This window comes from Adiantum capillus-veneris, chromosome 8 (genome assembly GCF_014529385.1).
Source record: "Adiantum capillus-veneris isolate H3 chromosome 8, ASM1452938v2, whole genome shotgun sequence".
Lineage (NCBI taxonomy): Eukaryota > Viridiplantae > Streptophyta > Polypodiopsida > Polypodiales > Pteridaceae > Adiantum > Adiantum capillus-veneris.
This window is the reverse complement of record NC_140938.1, coordinates 169,401,242-169,425,776: the sequence shown is the minus strand read 5'-3', so window position 1 is coordinate 169,425,776 and position 24,535 is coordinate 169,401,242. Positions and strand designations below refer to the sequence as shown.

The 24,535-nt window shown below is 47.1% G+C and overlaps 2 protein-coding genes across 2 annotated transcripts in view; one reads left to right on the top strand and one right to left on the bottom strand.

Annotated features, from left to right (window-relative positions):
- The window catches only part of LOC147453335 (uncharacterized protein At4g37920-like), a 104,037-nt gene that overhangs the window by 46,198 nt on the left and 33,304 nt on the right, over window positions 1-24,535 (bottom strand). Inside the window, exons 3-4 of the mRNA XM_086518729.1 lie at window positions 17,223-17,391; window positions 16,378-16,622 (exon numbers count right to left, since the gene is read on the bottom strand). Coding sequence (XP_086374855.1) covers window positions 16,378-16,622; window positions 17,223-17,391 — 414 coding nt within the window. The remainder of the gene's footprint in view (window positions 1-16,377; window positions 16,623-17,222; window positions 17,392-24,535) is intronic.
- Window positions 14,386-15,270, top strand: LOC147453336 (uncharacterized). The gene has a single exon (XM_086518748.1). The coding sequence runs from the start codon at window positions 14,386-14,388 to the stop codon at window positions 15,268-15,270; it is 885 nt and encodes a 294-aa protein (XP_086374874.1).

Genomic DNA, 24,535 nt, shown 5'->3' with positions numbered 1-24,535 from the left:
CAGGAAGCTTTGTCATTGGTCTTCACGTCATCTGTCGTTGGCTGGCCATGCATTGGTCGCCAACCAGGTCATTCTGGCTACAGTATGGTATACGGCTCCTGTTGGATGCTACATTCTGGAGTGATAGCTCAGCTACGCAGACTCGTGCGGAACTTTTTATGGAGTGGCACAGATGGGACTACTGATACTAGTGCTCGAGTTCGCTGGTCCACGATTATTCGTCCTAGATCAGAGGGGGGCCTTGGCATTATTGATCCGGAATTACAGAGCCGTGCCCTTCTTACCAAGCTTATTGTTCGGGCTCTTTTTCCCGGCCAAGAACCTTGGAAGATGCTTCTTCAGGCCGCTCTTTCCACAGCGACTCCGCGCCTCGGTACTAGAGATGGCCATACTTGGCAAACAGGGTATCGTTTTCTCTTTACGGATGCCCCCTTGTGCACCAGCACTCTCTCACCCTTCCTTCGATCGCTCCTTCAGATTTTGGGTATCCATGCAACGCGCTATCAAACGCTCACCTCCCTCATGCCGTGAGGAGATTGAGCGCCAGCCTCTCATTTGGAATGATGCAGTTCTTGATTCTTCGGTTAATCCACCCCGTCAGCTTGGAGAGAGGACTCACATTGACTGGGCTGCTTGGGACACTGGCCCTACTGCCTCTATGCGGTTGTTTCATGAGACACGTATACTGGATGCAGATTTTGTGGCAGAACATTATGACATTGGTCGCGGGGTAACAGACAGACTGCTTGAGATTGGCTCCGCCATTCCTTCACACTGGGACGCAGTCATGCGAGGCACAGTTCAGATGCCTCCACATTGTGGCTGGGAAGGCCTCTTTTCTCAGAGCACTCTCTTATTAGTTCGTTTCGACACTATGCTGTTCACAGTTGATACTGACTACTCTTCGGGGATGCATGCTAGGCTGACATATGCTACTACCTCTCCACGCCTTGTCTACCCCGATGCTCGCTGGGAGGCCATACGAGTAGTTGGCTCCCACGGGAAGCGTCGTTGTGTTGACCCCTGTTTCGCTTCGCTGATGTTGCACTTTGGAGGCTTTGGGTGTGGGAGGGTCGTGCCCTATCTCAGCTTTATTGGGACCCACGAGAGTGGCATTGGCCTCACTCTAACCCCACCGGCGCACATGTATCATTCTTTGAGTACACAGTCAGAATTGGAAGATTCGCATTGATGAGACAGCACCCAGAGCAGCCCACTCGTATGCGTTTCTGGTTACATTCAGGTCTCTCCCATGCCTATCTACAGCAATTTTGGTCAGCCATCTGGAATTTACATGTGGCTCGTCGTATTTCCTTTTTCCTCTGGATGACTGCACATGCAGGACTTCCAGTTGGGACTTGGTTAGCTTCTATGGGTCACGATCCGTTATGTACTCACTGTTCTTTGCGCCTACCTGAGTCACCTGCGCACTGCCTTTGGTCATGCTCGTCTTCTCATGCAGTTTGGCTAGCAGTTTGCTTTTTACTTAGCGAAGCTGGCGTTCAGCATGGATTTCTCACTTGGGGATCTGTTTCCTGGTTGATGCCGATGCTCGGACCGCATCTTTTCTATGAGGGCTCAGACACAGATCCAACTCTTATGCTTACCACGACTGGTTACCGACGAGGGACTTTGGCTATGTTACCACAGATTGCTTGGCAGGGGGATCCTCAGACACGTGATGAAATCTTCTCAGTCATCACTAGCATTGCACTCTGGAATGTTTGGAGAGCTCGTTGTCTTCATATTCTCAGTGCGGCTCCCCAGCTCCTACCAGATACCCTCACTGCCATTTGGCTGGACATCATTCACACCCTCATTTGGCAGTGGGATTCTTCCTCAGGTACATCTAGAGCAGCCGAGGCTCGTCGATTTGACTTCCTTCGGCGTTGCTCCCTATCTCCACTCTTCTTCACACTTACATGTGGACAGATTACATGGCATTATGCACCTCCTCAGTGGTTTCTCCTCCACTCCTCATACAGACCACCATGAGATTATTCTAGTCGAGTTGTCACTATAGTGGCTCTCAACCTTACATTCAGCTTGTACACCCCACGTGATAGGCTATTTTGGCATCCGCTGGGGATTATCTTGTACTCAGTAATATACAGCCTTGATTTTTCCAAAAAGAAAAACAAAAAAAAAAAAAAAGAGAGAGAGAGAGAGAGTGCTCCCTACCTACCATCGTGGGTGCCAATTGTGGCTTTCCTCAATGCTAGAGAGAGAGAGAGAGAGAGAGAGAGAGAGAGAGAGAGAGAGAGAGATCTTCAGTGCTGCAGGGAGAAAGAAATTCCATCGACTGCAGGCGCTACAATTCCAACGTGGCTGATTTTTTTGCCTAGCGTGGCAGCCAATTGGAGGCATGGCGTGTGTTGGGCACGGGAAACCACACGCAAAGCTGCTTCCTTCTTTGTTTCCACGTGGTACCTGCTGGAGTTTCTTTGCGTTGGAATTTCTACACTATCACTTATTTAATTAAGTGACTTTTTTAAAAACTTGGCCAAGTGACTTTTTTAAGTGCCTTGGTCATTGGGGTTTTTTTAAGTATGGTATGAACCCTGCACATTATTGAAATCACGTATAGAGACTTGAGTTTTGGCAGAGAGTGAAAACTTTAACTTTCCTGCTTCTCTCCCACCGCTTCTCTCCCACCGCTTCTCTCTCATCTGTTCGCGCTCACGCGCCCTTGCCGTCACCTGCACGCCTCTGTATGCTCTTGTTGACACGGTCGAGCGTGGAATCTCATCTTTTCGCGACGCGAAAAATCCTAATTCAGTCGAATTTTGATATTTCCTCTGGGTTTCCCGTGATGGAGTCCTCCAGTTTTGATTTACCAGACGAGGGCACTCAAGTAAGAAATTATTTTATGTTTTTGTACGCCATTTTCATGGAATATAAGCGTTAATATTTGTCATCTCGAGAGGCTCAGCGTGGCCTTTTGATACTTGTATTTTGCTCCCAAAAACGCAGCTCAGTCGATGACTGTAATGTTTTCAGTGAGTGAATGTTTTCAGTGTTAGCAGTTGCCACGTCCTGGTGACGCACCCCCCGAATCAGGCCACTATGTCATCCCAGTATAGATACCGAGACTCTTAACAAGCCTAGCTCTAGTAAGTGATCCCCATAGTGGCCTCTTCTATCCTTTAATGTGCGATTGTCCCCACCTTTGCTTGCTCTAATAGGTGTAGCATCTCTACATCCTCATTATCATAATTCTAACACTGGCAGCTTTGTGTCTGGGTATTGAAGTTCCCCATGAGCAAGACCTCTCCCAATATAGAATAACATAATGGGACTTTGATAGGCATGCATATGGTGAGGCTCCCATCTCCTCCTCTTGCAGGTCCTTCTTTGTGATGGCATAAGAGAAGCTTGACGGGGAGAAATAACATAAAGCAATGTAGATGAGTCCTGACCCTGTCCTATATGAGCTGTATCTAATCCACAAGTATCTCGCCTCTTGGTCCTGTGCCACCACTTCAACCATCCAGTTGATCCTGTTAAAAGTGCTTTGACGTGCAGTCCTCCTATATGATGACTCCCAGCGAGAGTTCTCCACCAATGTCCAAAGTCCCCTCTCCGAAATTTGGTCTCTCTCTAACACAAATAGGATGTTCCTCCCCGCTTATCACATGCTCAAATTGTCCAAGTTGTGCCCACAACGATTCGTTGCAATTCCAGATTTTGCTCATTTCTCTGTAAGTGGGCTACCGCCACCACTGCAACCTTTAACAGAGAAATCTCCTCACGCCTACCTCTACCACCACCTCTAAGACTACCAACACCACCACCCCCTTGAAACGAACGAGGAGAAAGGATCTCCCGGCTACACAGACCGCCTACAGATACGCGTCGGACGAACCACCCGACCAAAGCCACCATCCGGCAGCTCCCCCGTGCTAGGGCCAGCATCCGAGGTAGTAGGCGTGCACCTGTAAGACCGAGTGTCCCATAGCAACCAGCCTCACCTCCTCGAGGTGACCTCGCGCACTCCTAGCCTCGCGGGCTAACCACTAGCACTCTGCCAGTGGGGGTCGATAACTGTAAATGAGGCCTTGGCCTCCCTTTTATAATAATGGCCGGCCACACTGACCGGGTTCGCACTACGTCCGCTCGGACACTCAACACCCATCCCGACGACATCTGGGCTAGATCCCCTCTCCTGTGAGCGGGACATAACATACTTCCCCCCTTAAGAACAATTGATGTCCTCATCAATGAAGTGGGGATACTGAGCCTTCAAAGCTCTAACAGGTTCCCAAGTAGCAAACCTTTCAGATTGACCCTTCCATTTAATTAAGTACTCGTTATAAGCCTTTTGGCGCGAATGACGGGTACGATGATCTAAAACTGTTTTGGTTCTCGAGGAATATACTCAGTTTGCATATCTTGCCATACAGTTTCCTCAATAGGCACAACAACGTTGGCTTCGCCCAATTTCACTTTAAGGCGGCTGACATGAAACACTGGATGTACACTAACATCCAAAGGAAGAGCCAGTTTGTAGGCAACTTGGCCAATCTTCTTTGTGATCAAGAATGGACCACAATATCTAGCTGAAAGCTTATAATGCTTTCCCGTTCGCATAGTCTTGGAATCCTTGGGTATCTTCAGATAGACCCATTGTCCCACATCTAGAGTCCTTGGAGACCTCTTTTGATTAGCATAAGTAGTGACTCGATCACGAGCCGTCCTTATACTATCCTTAGCCAATTCGAGCATTTCTTGCATGTCATACAGGAAATCACGAGCTTGGCGTTCCTTGACTTTCTTTAAGCCAATAGCAATTGGGGATTTAGGCTCGAATCCATACATCAACATGAATGGGCTAAATCCAGTAGCAAAATGCTTGCTACTATTTTAGGCAAACTCCAACTATGGAAGATACCTTTCCCAATCAGATTGCCTATGAGAGACATAGGCTCTCAACATGTCCTCTAACGTCTGATTCATCCTCTCAGTTTGTCCGTCGGACTCAGGATGGTCAAAAGAGGACATACTCAGCTTCGTCTGAAGGTGAGCAAACACATCTCGCCAAAATCAGCCAATGAATTTAGTATCTCAATCACTGACGATATCCTTTGGCAGACCATATAGCTTATAAAGCTGATCGACAAATAAAACTGCCAATTCATGGCTTTTTACTGTCGACTTCGTTGGTATAAACGTCACCATTTTTGTGAGTCTATCGACCACAACCCAAATAGCGTCATTGCGCCGACTAGTATTTGACAAACCAACAATAAAGTCCACGGAAATACTCTGCCACTTGGCATCTGGGATTGGCATTTCCAATGGATGTAGCAGGCCAGCTTTCCTAAGGCGCTCTGCCTTATTGACCTGACACTGAGCACATCTCTTCACATAGCTCTCTATGTAAGAGCGCATTCTTGGCCAATAGAAATATCGTTTGACCAAAGCCAAAGTTCTTTGGATGCCTGGGTGCCCAGCGCTAGGAACATCGTGGCATTCGCACAAAATCCTTTGTCGAATCTCATCGATTTCCGGCACGCAGACTTTACCATTTTTGAACAATAGTCCACCTCTAATGGAGTATTGTCGCTGTCTCGTCTCTCCGGCACGACTCACTTGGGCCTCCGGACCACCCAAGCCTGTATGCGAGTCATGCCCCGCTTCGACCTCGTTCCATATCTTGCCAAAATGGCCATCAGAACAACATAGCCCTCGGAGAGAGAGAGAGAGAGAAATCCGTCGAGATTTCAGCCATAGACAAGGCATTAACCTCAAGAATCCTGCTGAGCGCATCAGCAACTCAATTGCAAAATCCTTTTCTATAGCGGATCTCAAAGTCAAACTCTTGCAAAGCTCAACCCATCTAGCCTTCCGGCCTCTGAGATCACCCTGATCACAGATATAACGCAAGGAATGATGATATGTCCATGCAACAAACGTAGAGCCATACAAGTAGTGTCGCCATTTCCTCAGGGCGTGGACTACGGCGTAAAGCTCCTTCTCATACATTGGATAACGCATCTCAGCGTCAGAAAGTTTCTTACTTTCAAACGCAACAGAACAGGACGTCCATCCTGGTATAATGCCGCACCAATAGCATAATCAATAGCATCCCTTTCAACCACAAACAGTTTGCTAGGATCCACAATGTGTAATATTGGCGCAATAGTCACCAAGTGCTTTAGTGTCCGAAAGCTCTCGTCGAGACGCTCATTCCAGACAACAGGGGGATTACCTTTGCGATGAGGATCCGAAGTCTTTGGCCCTTCCACCCCTCCTTTTAAAAGTTGCGTAAGCGAAGCAGCAACTTTTGAGTAATCCTTGATAAACTTGCGAAAGAATCCACTAAAGCCTAAAAAGGACTTTACTTGGCGTACATTCTTTAGAATGGGCCAATTTCGCACTTTATCCAATTTTTCAGGGTCAATGCGAATTCCATCGCGAGTAATAATGTGACCCAAGTACAGAAGCTCTTTCTTAAAGAATTCACAGTTAGAAGCCTTAGCATAAAGCTTCTCAGTTCTCAGTACTTCGAGAACAGTGCATATATGCACTAGGTGCTCAGGCAAACTTCGGCTGTAGATCAAGATATCATCGAGAAATACAACAACGAAGTTGCCTAAAAGTGGTCTCAGCAGATCATTCATCATCTGCTGAAACGTAGCTAGAGCGTTGGTCAAACCAAAAGGCAAGACCAAAAACTCGTAGTGACCATAACGCGTATGGAAGCCTGTCTTAGGAATATCTTCCAATTTGATCCGTATCTGATGATAGCCTAATCGCAAGTCTATCTTCATAAAATACAACGCTCCATGGAGCCGATCTATCAGATCATCCATGCGCAGGAGCGGATACTTGTTCTTGACAGTGAGCTTATTCAACCCCTTGTAATCCACGAAGAAGCGCATAGTGTTATCCTTCTTTCTAGAAAGTAACACTGGCGCAGGCTCAGTTTCTGCACCAATTTTGCATCCACAAAATTGTGTGAGCTTCCATTATCAAGGAGTACGGTCACGTCGTGACCATTGATCTTCCCGGGGAAACGGAGAAGATCGTGCTTATCAAACACTTTGGTGCTAAAAATACAATTAGTGCATGAAGTGTGCGCTAAATGATGGATTTCAACTTGAACAACATCAGAGTTATCTGAGATCTCGTAAATCGGAACCGAAGAACGGCCTTGCGGTTTCTACGTCTTCTTCTTCTTGGGACAATCCTTGATTTGGTGACCCGTCTGGCCACATCCGAAGCAAGCCCCCTTCTTCACTGCATCAGCAACTGAAGCATTTCTGGCTTTCTTCTTCTCCTAAGAAGATCTCGGCGGTGATTTGGACTTATGCTTGAATCGGGGTCGCTTCCTCGAAGCACCCTCACTAGATTGATGGTCTGCATTTCTTTTCTTCACATAATTCTCTCCATTTATCAAATGGAACGTCCTGGCCTTTGCCACTGCATCCTCGACGTCAATCGGTGCTTTATCCTTAATTAAGGCCCAACAGTAATCCTCATGCAATCCCGGCAAATACATGTGCACAGCGTGCGTAGAATCCACCTTGCAGAAGGTGAGCGTCTCTTTGAAAGCTATCGTATATTTATCAAAAGACAGAGCTTTCATCGAAGACTCTGCAGTTTGGCATAAGCTTTCAAAGGGTCCATTTTAGTGAAATCCCTCTTGAATTTCACACAAAAATCAGCCCACGTCGTAGGCTTCTCTGTCATGTCACGCCACCAGATAAGCGCCTTACTGCGCAGATAGAGAGGAATCGTCTGAATCCTCCGTTCATCATGCTCTCCATGGAGATCAAAGTATGTGGTCCACTGGTGCAGCCAGTTATTTACAGCCAGTTCCGTACACTCCTCTTCACCTGAGAAATTTGTAGTTTTGTATGGAATTGTGGCAATCGGACCACCTTGCGAACGCCCAAAAGCAGCAATCTGCATCCGCAATTGCTGGAGATGGGTTTCGCCCTCGGAAATACGCGCAGTCGTCGACTGAGCCATATTTTCGAGAGTAGAAAGTCGGGAACCGAGCCCATGTACGACCCCTTCAAGAGAGGCCAAGCGAAGGTTCGTATGAACATTCGCATTTTCCAGAGCGGTAACACGCTGGTTGAAACTCTGGAAAGTACTTGTAATCCATGTGTAGAGAGCATGCGTGAATGGAATTTGGATGTTACCTAGCGCGTCGTCACGCTGCACATCTGAGCTGGAGGAATCCATGGCGAAGTGCGTGAAAAGCTGAAAATTTCACGCGAAGCCGGGTCTTTTTTGCACTTTTCGATCGCGAAAAGTTGAAGTACAAGGAGCTGCACGCGTCGGTGTGAGCGTCTGAAGGCGAGCAGGCGATGGCGGGAGCGCGGGAGCGCGAGCAGCTGTGAGAGAGGAAGCGCGCGTGAGAAGCAGGAGACTGAAGAAATAAGGTCTCTGTAAGTTTCTGCAACTTTGTAAGTGAGTTTATTAACAATATGCATGGTTCACATTTAACTTTTAAAAAAAGAAGTGTCCAAACTATACTTTAAAAAAACTGTAAGTGTCCTTGGCCACATAACATAATTGGCATCCCCTTTTTTTAAAAAAATCAACGCAAACTTTGCAACGTAATAAAAAGAAGCTGCGCGTTGATAGTGCCGCATGGAGGTCACGAAGGAGAGGAGAGGGCGTGTGGTTGCCCATGGCCAGCACGCACAAGGGGCGCCAATTTGGAGCCAACGTGGAGGGGTGGCCAGCGTGGAGGGGCAGCGAGCGGAAGCAAAGAGAGAGGTCTCTCTCTCTCTCTCTCTCTCTCTCTCTCTCTCTCTCTTGAAGACATTAATATATCATCTTCTCTCTCGATTGAAGACATTAATATATCATTTCTCCTCTCTCTCTCTCTCTCTCTCTCTCTCTCTCTCTCTCTCTCTCTCTCTCTCTCTCTCTCTCTCTCTCTCTCTCTGTGCGCGCTGCCCATCCCCAGCTGTAGCAGTGCGCGGCACAGCCGCTGCTGCAGCCCCACCTGCCACTGCCGCCCCTTGCTGCCCTGCGTGTCCGCACGCTGCCCACCCCCAGCTGTAGCAGTTCGCGGCACAGCCGCTGCTGCAGCCCCACCTGCCACTGCCGCCCCTACCGCCGCTGCCATTCGCTGCCGACTCCCCCTGTTGCGTCGCTCCCGCCATTGCCCCCGCCTGCTGTTGCCGCCTGCTGCTGAACTGCCCCCCCCCAGCCTCCCCCTCACGCAGCCCCTCCTCTCTCCCGATCACACAGCCATCTCTCTCTCTCTCTCTCTCTCTCTCTCTCTCTCTCTCTCACACACACACACACACACACGGATACATACCCACACACACACTACACACATACACGCATACATACACGTACTCCCCTTCTCCCCTCTTCTTCACAATATGAAGAGAGGGTAGCTCCGAATACAACTATGTCTTCCCCCATCATCAAGACGCCGAAATCGACAATGAAGACAACCTTCATGCTCACGAACAAGAGGCTTGCACAATTGGAGAAGGACATGAAAGAATGGTGGATGGAGAGAGAGATATGGAGGGAGGAGAAAGCCACCTTCATCAAGCTATGGAACGAAGAAAAAGAGGACATGAGAGCGGAAATCCAAAACCTCAAAGAGGAGAAGGAGAGAAGGGCACGGGAGAACGAGACGGAGAGGGAGAGATGGAGGAAAGAGCAAGAAGAGATGAAGGCACAAATCGACCTCCTTCATGCTTCCATCACATCCCTCACCCCCGAGGAAGGAGAGATTAAAGAGGAGGCTAAGGAAGCCCTCAAGGAGGAGATCACCAAAGCCCTCACCGCAAGCATTGAGGACAAATTAGAAGCCACCAAAGAAGGATGGGTCGAAGTGGTCAAAAAGAATATCAAGAAGGTAGCAAGAGAGGAAGCCCAAAAAGATGAGGTACTCATCGTACACACAACCATCGAGGAGGAGAAAATGCGACAAGCTCGCCGTCTCAATGTGCGAGTGACCGGCATCAAAGAAGAAGAAGGGTCCACACCCGAGAGCGATGGGAAAGCCTTATGCAAGAAAGTGGGATACAAGGAAGAAGAGATCCCTTTCTCCAAAGTTTGGAGAGCCGGCAAAGATCCAAAGAAGAGAGCTCTCATCCTCCAATTCGCCTCCGAGGAGTCTCGAACTTCTTTCCTCCGAAAGAGGGTCATCTTGAGAGGGCTAGAAGGCCCCCCGATTTATCTTGATGATGACCTCACAAAGATGCAACAAGATCACCGCCGCACGTGCATGCCTAGAGTCCACCAGGCCCGCAAAGAAGGGAAGAAGGCAGTATATCGAGATGGTAGGGTTATCATTGATGGCAAGACCATCGCATAGGGACTCGCGGCCTGTGGGACACACGAGGAGATTCATGTCACGGTTTGGAATTGCAATGGAGACCTATGGACACACCCAGAGAGACTTGAGGAGGTGATGAGAGGTCGAGACATCATTCTACTTACAGAGACACACGAGAGCCCAGAGAGAGGGTTACCACGGATACATGGTTTCCAATGGGAGTCTCTACATCGGGGATGTATGCGCCAGCACACCACTCGCGGTTCAGGAGGAGTGGCTATACTTTTTAGACAGGGGCTTCACAGCAGACTACAGATTGTTGCCCGGGACCCACAGGCCCGATACATGTGGATTCGCCTCGAGCTCTCACGAGACAGGATCGTCTACATTGCCCTTTGCTACTTTTCTCCCACAGGCTCCAGATTCGCCCCTATTGAGCAGGAGTCACCGTACGCATGCCTCACGGAGGAGATTATGGAGTACTCCACATTGGGTGAAGTCTTCCTTATGGGAGACTTCAATGCTCGTACGCGCAGTGAGCAGTGTGAGACATATGACCACGAGGACCCAGAGGCACTACACACTCTAGATGAGGAGGCTACTATGAGAGATACAGCAGACAGAGCTCCAGTCACAGCCTACGGACGACACCTACTTCGACTTGGCTCCCAGCACCGTCTCGTTATTTATAACGGGATGGCCCAGTGGCCCACCTCAGGGGGCCTGACTTGTATGCCACATGGAGTTACAGAGGGAGGGGGGAGTACAGTCGACTATATTCTGGGACCCAGGGAGGCTACACACCTTATCACATCCTTCACCATTCCACCCATACCCATCGGAGCCGACCACACATACCTCTCTTTCTCCATCACCGGAGATACCATCCCACATAGCTCCACAGCACACACTCCACACACCACCATCCATTTCACACATGAGCTAGCCTCTCTTTACTCAGCCGAGGTCGAGCATGGCCTATGCCTCCTCCACCCATCCACACCACTCTCAGTTCTCACATCACATATCTCTTCCGTTCTCCACACTTCAGCTATTAGCTCTTTTCCACACACCACTCACACAGGACGCACTCCCCCCCCCGGGACTATGCCTCAGAACCGCTGGTATGATGATGAGTGCAGAGAGTTATACCGACGCCTCCGTGCACGGCGAGCCTTAGGAGAGATCACAGAGAGAGAGGCCAGACGAGATATGAAGACGCTGACACGCCAAAAGCGGCGAGCATTCGAAGAGGCACAGGAGCTTGAGCTATACCGCCTATTCATGAGCATAGATAGCGCGACGGCATGGCGCACCCTGCACGAGCCACGTCCGACCACAGCTATTGAGGATCCACAGATATGGCATGATTATGCAGAGCGCCTCTATGAGGTGCCAGGGCAGCCTCCTATCCCACAGCCACATGAGCCACGCCCCACGTGCTCCTCCTTCTTTACAGCAGAGATGGTAGAGAGGGCCATACGCCGCATGCAGCACAGACGATCAGCTGACCACACTGGATTACAGAGTGAGCACATCATTTATGCGGCCTCCACTATAGCCCCGTTGATTGCACATGTCTTCAACCGGGCTATAGGGGAGGGCTTCCCAGAGGAGTGGACACAGCACACCATAGTGCCTATCCACAAATCTGGCGACACCCTGGACCCAGGGAACTACAGGACTATCATGATTGGCCACACGATGGCCAAGCTATATGGAGCAGTACTTGAGGCACAGCTTAGCTGCTACGCAGAGACCGAGGGTTTACGAGCTCCAGGCCAGGCAGGTTTCAGACGAGCTTTCTCCACCACTGACCACATCTTCGTTCTGCGCTGCCTCATTGATGGGGCAAAGGCGCGGAAGAAGAGGCTTTACTGCAGCTTTGTGGATTTCCGCAAGGCCTTTGACACAGTCCCACGCGAGAGACTCTTCCAACGCCTTCACAGCATTGGGGTACCGACAGAGATGATTTGGGCCATATATACTCTCTACGAGAGGGTGACGGGTCGAGTTCGTTGCCCAGGCGGCTTTTCAGAGACCATTGCTAGCACCATTGGTGTTAAGCAAGGATGCCCACTCTCCCCGACACTCTTTGGGCTCTACATCGACGAGATCTCCGACTACATACTACGAGCAGGGGGAGAGGGGAGCGACTTGGCAGGTACTCCGGTCCACATCATGTTATATGCTGATGATATTGTGTTGATTTCAGAGTCACCCGAGGGCTTGCAACGCCATCTTGAGGCCTTGGACGAATTCAGCACACACAAGGGGTTGACTGTGAACCTTGGCAAAACCAAGGTCATGATCTTTCACACATCCAGTGCAGTGAGGAGCGCTGCCACCTTCACAACAGCAGGAGGACAGGTTGATGTAGTCACCTCCTATGTCTATCTTGGCATCACATTCACCAGTCTACCAGGACCCTTCACTATGAGGCAGGCTGCTGCTGACAGGCTCACCCGAGGATATGCAGCTCTGACCATGCTAGAACGGAGATGCCACCAGGCACACTTTCAGGAGCCCCGCACGAAGGGCTGGCTTTTTGACACCTTAGTCACCCCGGCCCTGATGTACTCGGCGGCAGTATGGGCACCAGGATTGACAGATGACCAGTGGACACAGCTTGAGAGACCACAGGTATGTATGATCTCCGCAGCAAGAAGACAGTGCCACATGACATTATTAGAGCCGAGCTCGCCACACCACCTATGGTTGTAGAGGCATTATTCCAGACAGTCTGCTTCATCCAGAGGATGAGAGAGCTACCTCCTGACAGACTTACTCGTAGAGCATTTGAGGCAGCTATACAGCTATCAGAGAGTGGGCATGCGAGAGCTTGGTACTCACAGGTCAGAGCATGGTTTGAGGGACACGGTCTTGACATGGAGAGCCTACCACCATTCCAGTACGACCCCCACTCACCATCTGTTCACCTCTCTCGCAGTGAGAGAAACTTGGTATTGAGACAAGATCTGTGGCAGCTATACACTAGGAGAGTCTGGGAGTCACCTGGCTTGGGGACGAGGATGTCAGATTACAGAGACCAGTTTCTCACCATATTGTCTGGGGGGTTCATACAGAGACCACGCTATATGGACACATATATGCCACATAGCTCACGGGTGGCGATTGGTCAGCTGAGAGTGGCTTCACACAGGTTAGAGATTGAGATCGGGAGACATACTGGTGTTCCCAGGGAGGAGCGAGTCTGCAGAGCCTGCACAGAGGAGGTGGAGAGTGAGGAGCACTTTGTATGTAGATGCAGAGCATACACTGAGATCAGAGGCAGGTATGAGGCCTTATTCAGAGGACAGCCCACTCTCCAAGAGATCATGGACTCTCGAGATCAGAGACAGCTCGGACGTTTCTTACTAGAGATACAGAGCCATCGGGACACACTACTACAGCCACGCACAGCTACACAGACAGAGGGGAGACAGTCGCAGCTCACAGACTTCTTTCAGAGGATTGCCACCCCTACCTCACCAGATACTCAGAGAGGAGTGACACTCCCACAGGCGGAGGTGAACCGAGCTAGACGACGACCACGAGTCACAGGCTACAGGGGCGTGAGCTCCCACCACCGACAGATCGAGGAGATCCGAGCCCGGGAGCGCCGTGCCACTGAGGAGCGAGTAGCTCAGATGAGGGCCGACCCGACAGCTTTCATCCGGGTAGCCTTGGCACCAGCCCCGCCCATGTATCACATCTTACATCCCCCCATTTGTACAGGATGGAGCTAGAGAGCTTGATGCATTCTCATGATTGTACTACCTTGAGCATATAGACATGCATATACCCCTAGAGATAGAGCCCCATCCCTCCTCAGATACTCCATTACCTACATTCAGTTCAGTTTTGTATCAGTTTTGTTTCATTTGTCTTTCCGATAGACGGATGACATACACGCCATGTACATTTGATTTGTCTCATAGGCCGATTTCGGCCTGACATAGACGTTAAAAATCTTTCTTTCTTTCTTTCTTTTCTCTCTCCCACTGCCCCTGCCCGTCAGCTATTCCCACTGCCCTGCCCATCAAGTTTTCTCCCGTCACCTTTTTCAACCTTCAATACAAAGGGGCCTCACCCATTGAGTCACCCCCTGAACGGCTATGGCAAAAGGGGCCACAAAGGATGAAATGGCCAAAATGGAGGACAAGCTACACGCCACGATCAAAGAAAACAAGAAATTGACCGACTCCGCCATCACCACTATTATCAACCGCCTCTCCAAGCTTGAGAAAGAAGTAGAAGTCTTGAACAAAGAGAAAGAAGAATGGGCAAGGGAGAAGGAAGACAAAAAGAAGGAGCTAGAAGGATGGAAGAAAGAGAAGGAAGAGATGCATGAGCAAATGGCCATCCTCAAGGCCTCAATTGCATCCCTTACCCCCGAGGAAGGGGAAATCAACAAGGACACAAAGGAGGCCATCAAAGAAGAACTCACTAAAGCCCTTACCGAGAGCCTAGAAGACAAGCTCGAAGCCACAAAGGAGGGATGGGTGGAAGTGGTCAAGAAGAACCTCAAGAAAGAAGCGAAAGAGGACGCCCACAAGGAAGAAGCTCTCCTTGTACACACCACCCTTGAAGAGGAGAAGATGCGGAACGCCCGTCGCCTCAACATACGAGTCATCGGCATTGAAGAAAGGAAGGAATCCACCCCCGAGAAAGATGGTAAAACCTTATGCAACACACTTGGTTACAAAGTAGAAGACCCAACCCCCTTCACCAAAGCTTGGCGAGCCGGCAAAGACCTCACCAAGAAGAGGCCTCTTGTACTCCAATTCCCATCGGAAGAAGCACGCACCCTTTTCATCCGAAAGAGGGTAATCCTACGAGGTCTCACAGGGCCCCCCATCTACCTAGATGACGACCTCACAAAAATGCAAGTGGAGCATAGAAGAGCATGCATGCCCCGGATCCAACAAGCACGCAATGAAGGAAAACGAGCCTCCTATCGCGACGGCCGGGTCATCATCGATGGCAAGACCGTAGCATAGGGACTCGCAGCCTATGGGACACTATATGAGGAGATACACATGGCAGTTTGGAACTGCAACGGCTCTCTGTGGACACACCCAGGGAGATTGGAGGAGGTGATGCATGACAGAGACGTCATTCTACTCACAGAGACACATGAGAGCTCAAAGAGAGGTCTACCCCGAGTACAGGATTATCAGTGGGAGTCTACACACAGGAAGTGCACACGGCACAACACCACTAGAGGATCTGGCGGAGTAGCAATCCTCTACCGTCGCTCACTCCATAGCTAGGGGCTATACATAGAGCAACTGTATATATAGCTCAACAACCCCCTCAAACAAAGGTCCCTAATTGTGGATGAAAAAACCCTTGGGGGCGCAAGGGAAAAACTAACAGCTCCATATATACACACCAGTATATTAAAATATCATTGAATTTTTGTTGCGGGACTACATCGCTCGTATCAATACAATGATGGCCTCAAAAGGCTCAAGAAAGATAGCTATCAAAAAAGATTTCAAATAAGACCTCCAAAGGCTGAAGCTATGCTCAATGAGTCAAAAGCTATGGTTGACAACTCATGAGTCACTTGGGCATCTAAAACCTAGTTTTCTCTCTAAACCTTTTTCTTCCTCTAGAGCAGAAATTTTCTCTCTAGCTGCTTTTCTGACCTTGAACGCATATCAACTTTGTAGCCGACAACCATATAATAAAGAAATACCTATACAGGTGCTAGCAATGACAATTCAAGGCCACCACCTCTCTTGTGCAAGAGAGGGTGTAGATAACCTGAGCTTCTGTCATGGCTGCAAAGATGCAAGGCAAATTCAGCCATAACTAAGTCAACCACTTGACAAAATATTACATAAAGCAAATACTTACGACAATAAGGCGACTGATTGGGCATATGCACCACTAAAGATAGAAGGCTTAACACAATTACATACATAAGTATTTACATGTAATAAAAGCACACCCCATCCTTGTCCTTTCAAGCCACAAACTTGCACATTGACAACATGGCAAGCAGATTTCCTTGAAGTGAACAATTAATAGTATGCTGGAAGATAGAAAAGAAAAAACCACATTGAATCTCTACAGAAAGGTACAAACAGAAACCACACCTCCTCCTTCATCATTGAAGACTCCTTTGACGTAGCCCATGCCTTTGTTATCAAGAGCATCAGGGTTGAGTCCAGTTCATTTCTTTTTGCTAACTCATCGATTTTATTACGAGCTACATCCAAAGAAGGAGAGTTCAATATTTCCTCAAATTTCAACTGTGCTGTACTGATTGCTGCCTCTTCCTCTGTAGCTTTGTCGTGAGCCTCAATTGCTGCAGCACATTTTTGAGCAACCTTTGCAAGATCTAGCAACATATTGAAGTTCAAAAGTTCAGCAACCTCTCTACTCATTCCAGTCCAAAAACAACACGAGTGCAATGCCACATTTTCAGGGGATGGTAATGCTGATAAGCATGTGTCAGACTCTGTTTGCATCAATTATTAGACAAAATATATCTCTTGTTGTGCCCCTCTGACTCTAGAGCACCATGCAGTGCATTCATATCCAGACTCTTGACTTCATGATCTTAAAGACCCAGATGGCATGCCAAGTGCACTGTGATAACACACACAAAGGGTTCGACCAGAAATAATCTACAGCACTACACATCAGACAAGTCATTCAATCCAGAGACATTCAAAGCGTTTATCCTTTTCCAAGTGTCCGGAAGCAACACGGAGCATAGCACATGCACACTATCTTGCCAAGAAAATTCCTTTGAGACCCACGACCAAAGATCATTCCCTACATGAAGCAAAAAACTGTTTCCTAGCCCGCTTCATCTTCCTTTCACAAGGGAATTGGAAGCCATTGGATTTCATCAGCTCTGATATTGAACCAACTCTCAATCAACTTTTTTCCTTACGTTTCACATACAACACAGTCATTAAGTTGGGAGATTTACCATTTTGCTGATCAGGCTGTTCATAACTAGCTTGATAAATCAATTCAAGATGCTGAAAAAAATCTGTTGTGAAGTCTTTTCTTCGTCTGGCAATCACTTTGTCAATATTCTGTTCATTTTCTTTCACAAAGGCGAATAATTCATTGTGCCTCTCCATGTCATCATCAACCTGTAAGTGTAAAGGTGAGAGTTGCAAGAGTACTACCTCAATGTAAACAGCTGATTTTCAATTGCAAGAGCACTATCTCAATCTGAAAGGCTTATAAAGTTAGAGTACACACTTAAGCAAAACGTCTAACCTTACTCATCCGTGGCACTATCATGACTTACAAAAGTTTTGTACACACTGAAGCAAAACTTCTCACCTCAATCATCCGTAGTGTTATCATATTTAACAAAATTTGACACACACCGAGGCAATACTTCTCGTCTCACTCATCCGTGGTGTTATCATGACTGCATTCATGGAAGAAAGCAATTTCTTTGAAGACAAAGACGTCATACACCAAAAAAGTGCACAAGAAGAACGACCGAGACTATGCACCCAGGTTCCCAGGGCAAACGCTTTTGTCACTAGTTTCCTCTGGATTACGTGAGGCAAAGAGTGCAATGCAAGATGGTGGATGTAGGAGAGGACTGAGCTGCTACATACTCTCGGCAGCCAGTGGGATACTTCAGTAGGCTCCTCGAGGCCAGCCAAGAGACAGATACTGCTTTCTTCAGACATGGGCGAGATCTTCAGTTCTTTTCAGACATGACATTAGGCACCTCCAAAGCGGTTCATTTTGCATTCCTCATACAGACCACCTTGATGTATACATAGCCATAGTCACCAACCGAAACAGAAACGGAAAAACCGGTGTTTTCGGAGTTTCGCCCGAAGCAGAAACGGTTGAGAAACGGTACTTTTTTTTTTCAATTTGTAAACAATGTATTTTCATAATACAAGTAGCCTAGGAGGGGCCATAGGTGTATTCTGAACACAAAAATGAAAAAACCTAATTCAAAGGTTTCAAACTTAATGCTCAAACACAGAAACGGTAAACCTACTAGTTACAAACTTACAACTCACCACTTCATAGACTGTTTTCAAACCAGAACCTAGTACTTCATGGTGTGACAAGTCAAACCAAGATACAATCACACATGATACATGTAAGTTTGTAACATATGACATGTCAAAATGTCAGCCATGACTCATAGTATCCATGATCCAAAACATCAATTGTCATAAAACATAAGCAAAGGTGAGAGTCCTAATATGTCTATTGCATATCACTAAAATCACTGCAAACATAAGATAGGGTCCATAATCAAAATAGTAGTCCATAATGTGAATGATAATACTCAAGAATCTTTTTTTTTTAAATCATGCTCAAGAACCTTCAAAAGAAATAAAATCATTTCAGCCAGTCCGAAACGGTGGGGAAACTCCGTTCCCGCCCCCCGAAACATCGTTCGTGCGACTATGTACATAGCCCTCACATTGTTCTCCCCATCTTGTAAATCCTCTCGGTGATAGGCCTTTCAGCATCCCCAGCGGTCTCTTTTGTACACAGCATACAACTACTTTTTCTGCACTTAAAAAAAAGGAGTGCAATGCAAGATGAAAAGAACAATAGCAGTAACAAACCTTGCAGTCGCACGCAAAGGAGAACTGTCACAAACGGGAGCGAATAGCAATATAGAATATACTCGGATAAATAGAATTTATCACTAATAACTTAAGCCAGAGGATATAGAGAGAAATAAATATATATAGAGAGAGAGAGAGAGAAGATCGACACAGTACTAAGGACCAGAAGATGGGCTGGTCCCTCCCCCTCCCCCCACCCCCCCCATAATAGTATCTTTATTACTCAGGAGAAGTCTATACAAGCACTTGAACCGAACGTATTACCAGGTTCGTTCTGAACTAAGACTTGATGATTCCTGGAAGCCTCAGCTTCCTATTCCTAGGGAAAAACCCTATTCCAAGGAACTTCCGTTCCTTATTCCAAATCCTCGAGAATCAAGGTTCTCGCCTCTGGATCTCACCTTCCAGACTCAGGGCATGGCATCCCTGCAACTCTTTTCCGACTTTGTTCCCAGAGTCCTCTTCCTGCAGAATAACTCTGCTTTCCAGGACATGAAGTCCTTCCCTTGGGAATTTCAACTTCCGAATCACATCTTGAGAGTCTACCACTCTCGGATCCATGGATCTACTTCCCAAACTCGGGTACGAAACCCTTCGGCTGATCTGGCTCTAATTCCTCAGAGCGCTTTCTCTTGCAGAGGCTCATGCCTTCCTCTGCTCATACTCCCTCACTAAGAGGAAGTACACCTGCAAACAAATACATAGAGATCATAACATGAAAATTGTTACCTTCAAAGTCTCAACACTCGAAACGCAACTCGGTTCTCGAAAAGCAATTCCCCGGAAGAGATCTCTACATAGAAAATCCTCTCCTCCAATCCTACACACAAAAGAGGTGTGTTCTCAGGTTCCTCCTCGTAAAACAGCCCCGTCTACGACGTTTGTGGGCTGAAAACAGAGAAAAACAGCAGCTTGTCGCGATGGAAACACGCTCCGTAGGCACTTCTTCACGAGGGAGCTCGAGCACTGGGTCTTGGCGACATCTGGTACACTTGAGGCAGCCATGGGCATCACCGACAACGTCTTCTTTGCGGCCGAAATCTGCAGCAGCATCTCCTCCTTGCGAAAACTCGTCTTCCCCTCTGAGAGAGGGCGTGTGATGCTTTTATAGCTCCCTGGCCACGGCACAGATAGCAAAGCATTGGTTGCTCGCATAGAGATCGCAACCTTTCTTTTTCTTTTTTTCTTTTTTTGCGCTGTTCTACCAAAAAAAAAGAGAAAAATCGTTGGCTGGTTTTTATTGCTTTATTTAATTATAGGCTACCCACTTATTAAGTGAGCGGCCGGTCACCTTTAAAAATGGTCCTAATCTGCCCAAAAACTCAATAAAACCTTATAAGTTAAAAACAATGCTTTCACAGCACTTCTCAGGCGTCCCTGGATGCAATCACATGCACAGTTGCAATGCAGACATAGATTTCCTCTCACAGGAAAGCATCTGCTTTCCCGAAAAGCAATCCCGCTTTCTCAGAAAGCATCCGTTTTTCCTCAAAGTTTCCTCTCAACCCATCTTCATTCAAGTGCTTGTTTTTCCTTCTGCACAATTCTAACACGGTTCGGAATTTCCTCCTAACTATTTCCGATGCACCCGTCACCCACCTTGTGATGCATCAGGAATACCCATCACCTAGTCCTTTCCTACCGAACTTACGATACAATCTCCTTCACGATGCTCTATGTCACCCATCCTATGACGCATCAGAGATGTCCGTTCTCGGATGGTCGGATACTTCTTACCGATGCTCCCCGTCACCCATCCAATGTGACGCATCAGAAGTACCCGTTCCTGGCGGCCATACAGATATTTCCTTTCACAGTGCTCCTGTCATTACTCTAAATGACGCACTAGGGATACTCTATATTCGGATGTCTCCAGTGAGAAAAACCGTCTCACTTAAAATTTCAATAATTCATTTAGAATTATTTTTCCTGATGTTCGAAGCGAGAAAACTCTCACTTATAAATCAATAATTCATTTAGAAATATTTTTATGTCAAATAAAGACAATTTAGCTAACAAGAACAAGGGAAGAGAAATGAAGCACCACAACTTGAACACAAAGAGAGGTGAGCATGGGAAGTCCTGCAACTTTGAGCCCATTTGCCACACGCCACATACGTATAAGGTACAATGTGTATCTACTCTCGAAACATTACTTGCACGTTAGCTATACAAAATATGCCCCAAAACATGATTAAGACTTGCAAAGCTAGAATTAGTCAAAAGAACTCTTCACCAAGTGAAACACACAGAAGCACACCTCTATAGCTGAAAATGTTTGACTGGTTGCTTAAGTACTTCTACACATTGTGAATTGTAGCACAAGCTGATTCTCAACAATTGAATGTACATGGTAGTGCAAGCTTCTTTCCCTCGCTTGAGATTTTGAAACCCAGAAGCAGGTCTTTGAGAACGCTTGTACGAGGAAATATAGATTCCAAATTTTCAGGTCCAGGGCTTCTCTAGTTTTTTTTATCTCCGAGCAGTCAGCATAGTGTCACGTGCACATTGCTTTATGTGCTGCGTGGACATGTTTCATCAATTTCCAGAGCCACTTTTCCCCTATTCCTAGATAGGAGTGTCTAGAATCTTAGGAGGATTAGTACCCGCAATTTTGTGAGCTTGTTCGCAAGGACTACATGTCCGGACGAGTTCATTAGATTAGGTTTTCCAATTCTGGAACCCTCTTGCATAAATGGTTTGTACGCGTGTTTTGACAAATGTTATTACACTACGATGAGCATCTGGCATGACGTGCATGTACTTTTAGGTTAAAGGAATCGAACGAGCCATTCCCCGGGTCAATCGGATACCCAAGTGGGATGTGCAAGAGTTTCACCCAGAAACTAACCCCCTAAACATTTTTTAGATTTATTTATAGGAATTTGATAAGAGGTTTTGCCCTACCTAAGCCTTAGATGATTCATGAGCCAAAAACCTCACCCATAAAGGGAGCAATCGACCCGTCGATGGAGATTACTCGCATGTAGAGCTAATTGCACAAGCCAACGTTTTGCAAACTGTAGCCTTTTGCAAATCTTCAGCCAAGCGCTAGCGTATTGCAGTTTTCAGCCATCGATCTCAGCTTCTAGCCCTAGCGCTCCTATCCTTGTAAGGTGCAGCGGAAGTGAATGTTGAACTTTGCTCAAGATGAGTGCTCCGCACTGTACTCAAGGGTTCCTTTTACTTACGGAAGGGAGAGCCTTTCGTTCCTTTAGTGAGAGAGTGCAAATGATCACCAACAAGTGGAAAAACACTGTGAATGAAGGTGTTGAGACTGAGAGAGAGAGAGAGAGAGAGAGAGAGAGAAGAATACGACACCAGAATGTTGTCAAATCCTCCTCCAAGGGCCCCACTCTCTATGGCGAGAGAGGTCTATGCTATTGATTGCACAAATCTGGTACAATGGTCTAGATGCAATGGACTCGCCGACGATGTCGACGACAATGATCATGGGGACGAGACGGCTGAAAACTGAAAACGCTAAGGGCTGAATTCTGACTCTATGTTGGCGAGGACGGCAAGGACGACGACGCGTTGAAAACGCAGATGCTGAAATATGCGAACAACGGGCTGACACTGAAAACACTGGCTGATCTGACCGTGCGGCGAGAATCTGCTATAGGTAGGTGAGATCTGCGAGGTTTGGGGCTACTACTACAGAGTCTAAGTGCTGAAAATAGGGAACGCAGATGCAATGGCTGATCTGACGTTGAGAAACTGCAAAACACTAGGGAAATCTGCAACTTGCAAAAACGCCAGGCTGATCTTGGGAATCTGCTAACGCCAAGCAATCTGCTGCAAAAACGCCAAGGCTGATCTGCTGCAGAAAAACGCTGGCTGGTCTTGATGGCTGAAAACGCTAAGGAAATATGCCGGTCTTACTGAGAAGGTACACTGCAAGTGTAGGTGCTTCTTCTGCCTCTTCTGCCAAAAAGTGTTAGCGCTAGGTTTCTTTTATAGAGCTTAGCAAATTTGCCCTACCCAGTTTCCCAACAAAGTCACTTATTAATAATAAGTGAAAAAATGGATAAAATAAGACAAATGGGTTTTGTGTACTATTAAATGCTCATGATGGATACTAATTGTAATGTTGATGATCATGTTGTGTGCAACTAGAGGATCTGTAACTACTCTAAGTGCCTGGACATGCACGGCCTGCGCACAGGCTCACAAAGGTGCCAGAACACTTCCTAAGCTGACCTGAACCCTGTACCTGAAGTAGCTTGTCCACATGCACATAGGGTTAGATGTGCACGACATCCCCTCCTTTTTGAAGTGAGGTATTGGTACCAAACTGTATAGCATCGAGGGAGATCACCAACAACGTCTGGAATCCTAGGAAAGACTCTTCGTCGGCCGACTCTCATGCGTGAATCGTGCAATACTTGAACTTCATAAAGGTCTGCAACACTTGCTTCTTTGGGCCGCACCGAAAGCAACACAAAGTGATATGTGGCTGCTTCAATGCTCCAACTGCGTCTATGGACGTCAGTCCACTCTTCAAGAATCTTCGAGGAGGAAAATTCTTGAAACCACTTCCAACACAAAATCATGAACATACCCATTCCATGTAGAGTACCTGGAAAAAGACTATGCTTCCTAAATGATTGTGCATGCAATGCAAATGAACCAAGTGATGGAGTGTCAAACCATTCATCAAACACACGCAACAAGTGAGATCGAATCTTGACTTTTTGATATAAATCTATCAATTGTGGCAAATCACAACGGAAATGCCGATGCTTGATAAACAATCTTTCTTGTGCTCTTTCTAAGACTGTGTCATGCCAAGGAAGAGACATGGAATGTGAATTCCTTGAATCCAAACGTTTTTTCTTTTCGAGAGAAATCCGCATACATTTGTGCTCATCCATGAGTGAATCATGTGCATCGTACAATACGGCATACCTGTGGAAATGAAACACGTAAAGACGGTGACAAAAATACAAGAAATCTTCATGAATGAAACACACGAACAATGTGTGCTGACTAATCATGCGAACACATAATACTTCCTCAGTTGGTTCCTTAGACCTCAACTCGAGAGCCAAGATCGGTTCTTCGTGATTGATCGTATCTGCAACAAGGTTAGCTCCACTGAAAAAACCACCATCTAAACCATCATCCTTGTGAACAATCACATCTTTATCATGCAAACCATCATCCTTGTGAATAATCACATCTATATCATGCAAAACATGTGTGTCGTGCTTTGGAGAAGAAAAGACTAAGAGAGTCTCCATCTCCTGTTTCTTTTCAAACTTCGCCTGCACATTAGAAATGAGAGGTAGAGAATGAACAACTGCCTCTCCACGAATGACAATGAGAGAGTCACTTTTGGCATTGAAAGTGAGAGTATTGTCCGCCCAATCAATGAGGGTTATGCTCACGAAACCATCGAATGCCTAGAATCATATCACATCCTAAAAGAGGAGAGACTACAATTTTTTTGCGGAAGGACGCTTGTTGAACAGTGAACACCACATCAAGGCACTCTCGTGTAATGAGAGAGTCCATACCGGGAGCGAAGCCTGACACTTTTCGAGAGGAGATGTCTTGCTAATCTCCAAGCGGGCTCTTTCGACAAGAGAATCACCAATCACATCATGCACACTATCAGAATCAAACAAGACCACCATGCGTTGACCATTCACATGACCATAAACTTCATGAG

Bases quoted from the DNA above. Each gene is read 5' to 3' on its own strand.
- LOC147453336 (XM_086518748.1), top strand. From the start codon at position 14,386: ATGGCAAAAGGGGCCACAAAGGATGAAATGGCCAAAATGGAGGACAAG.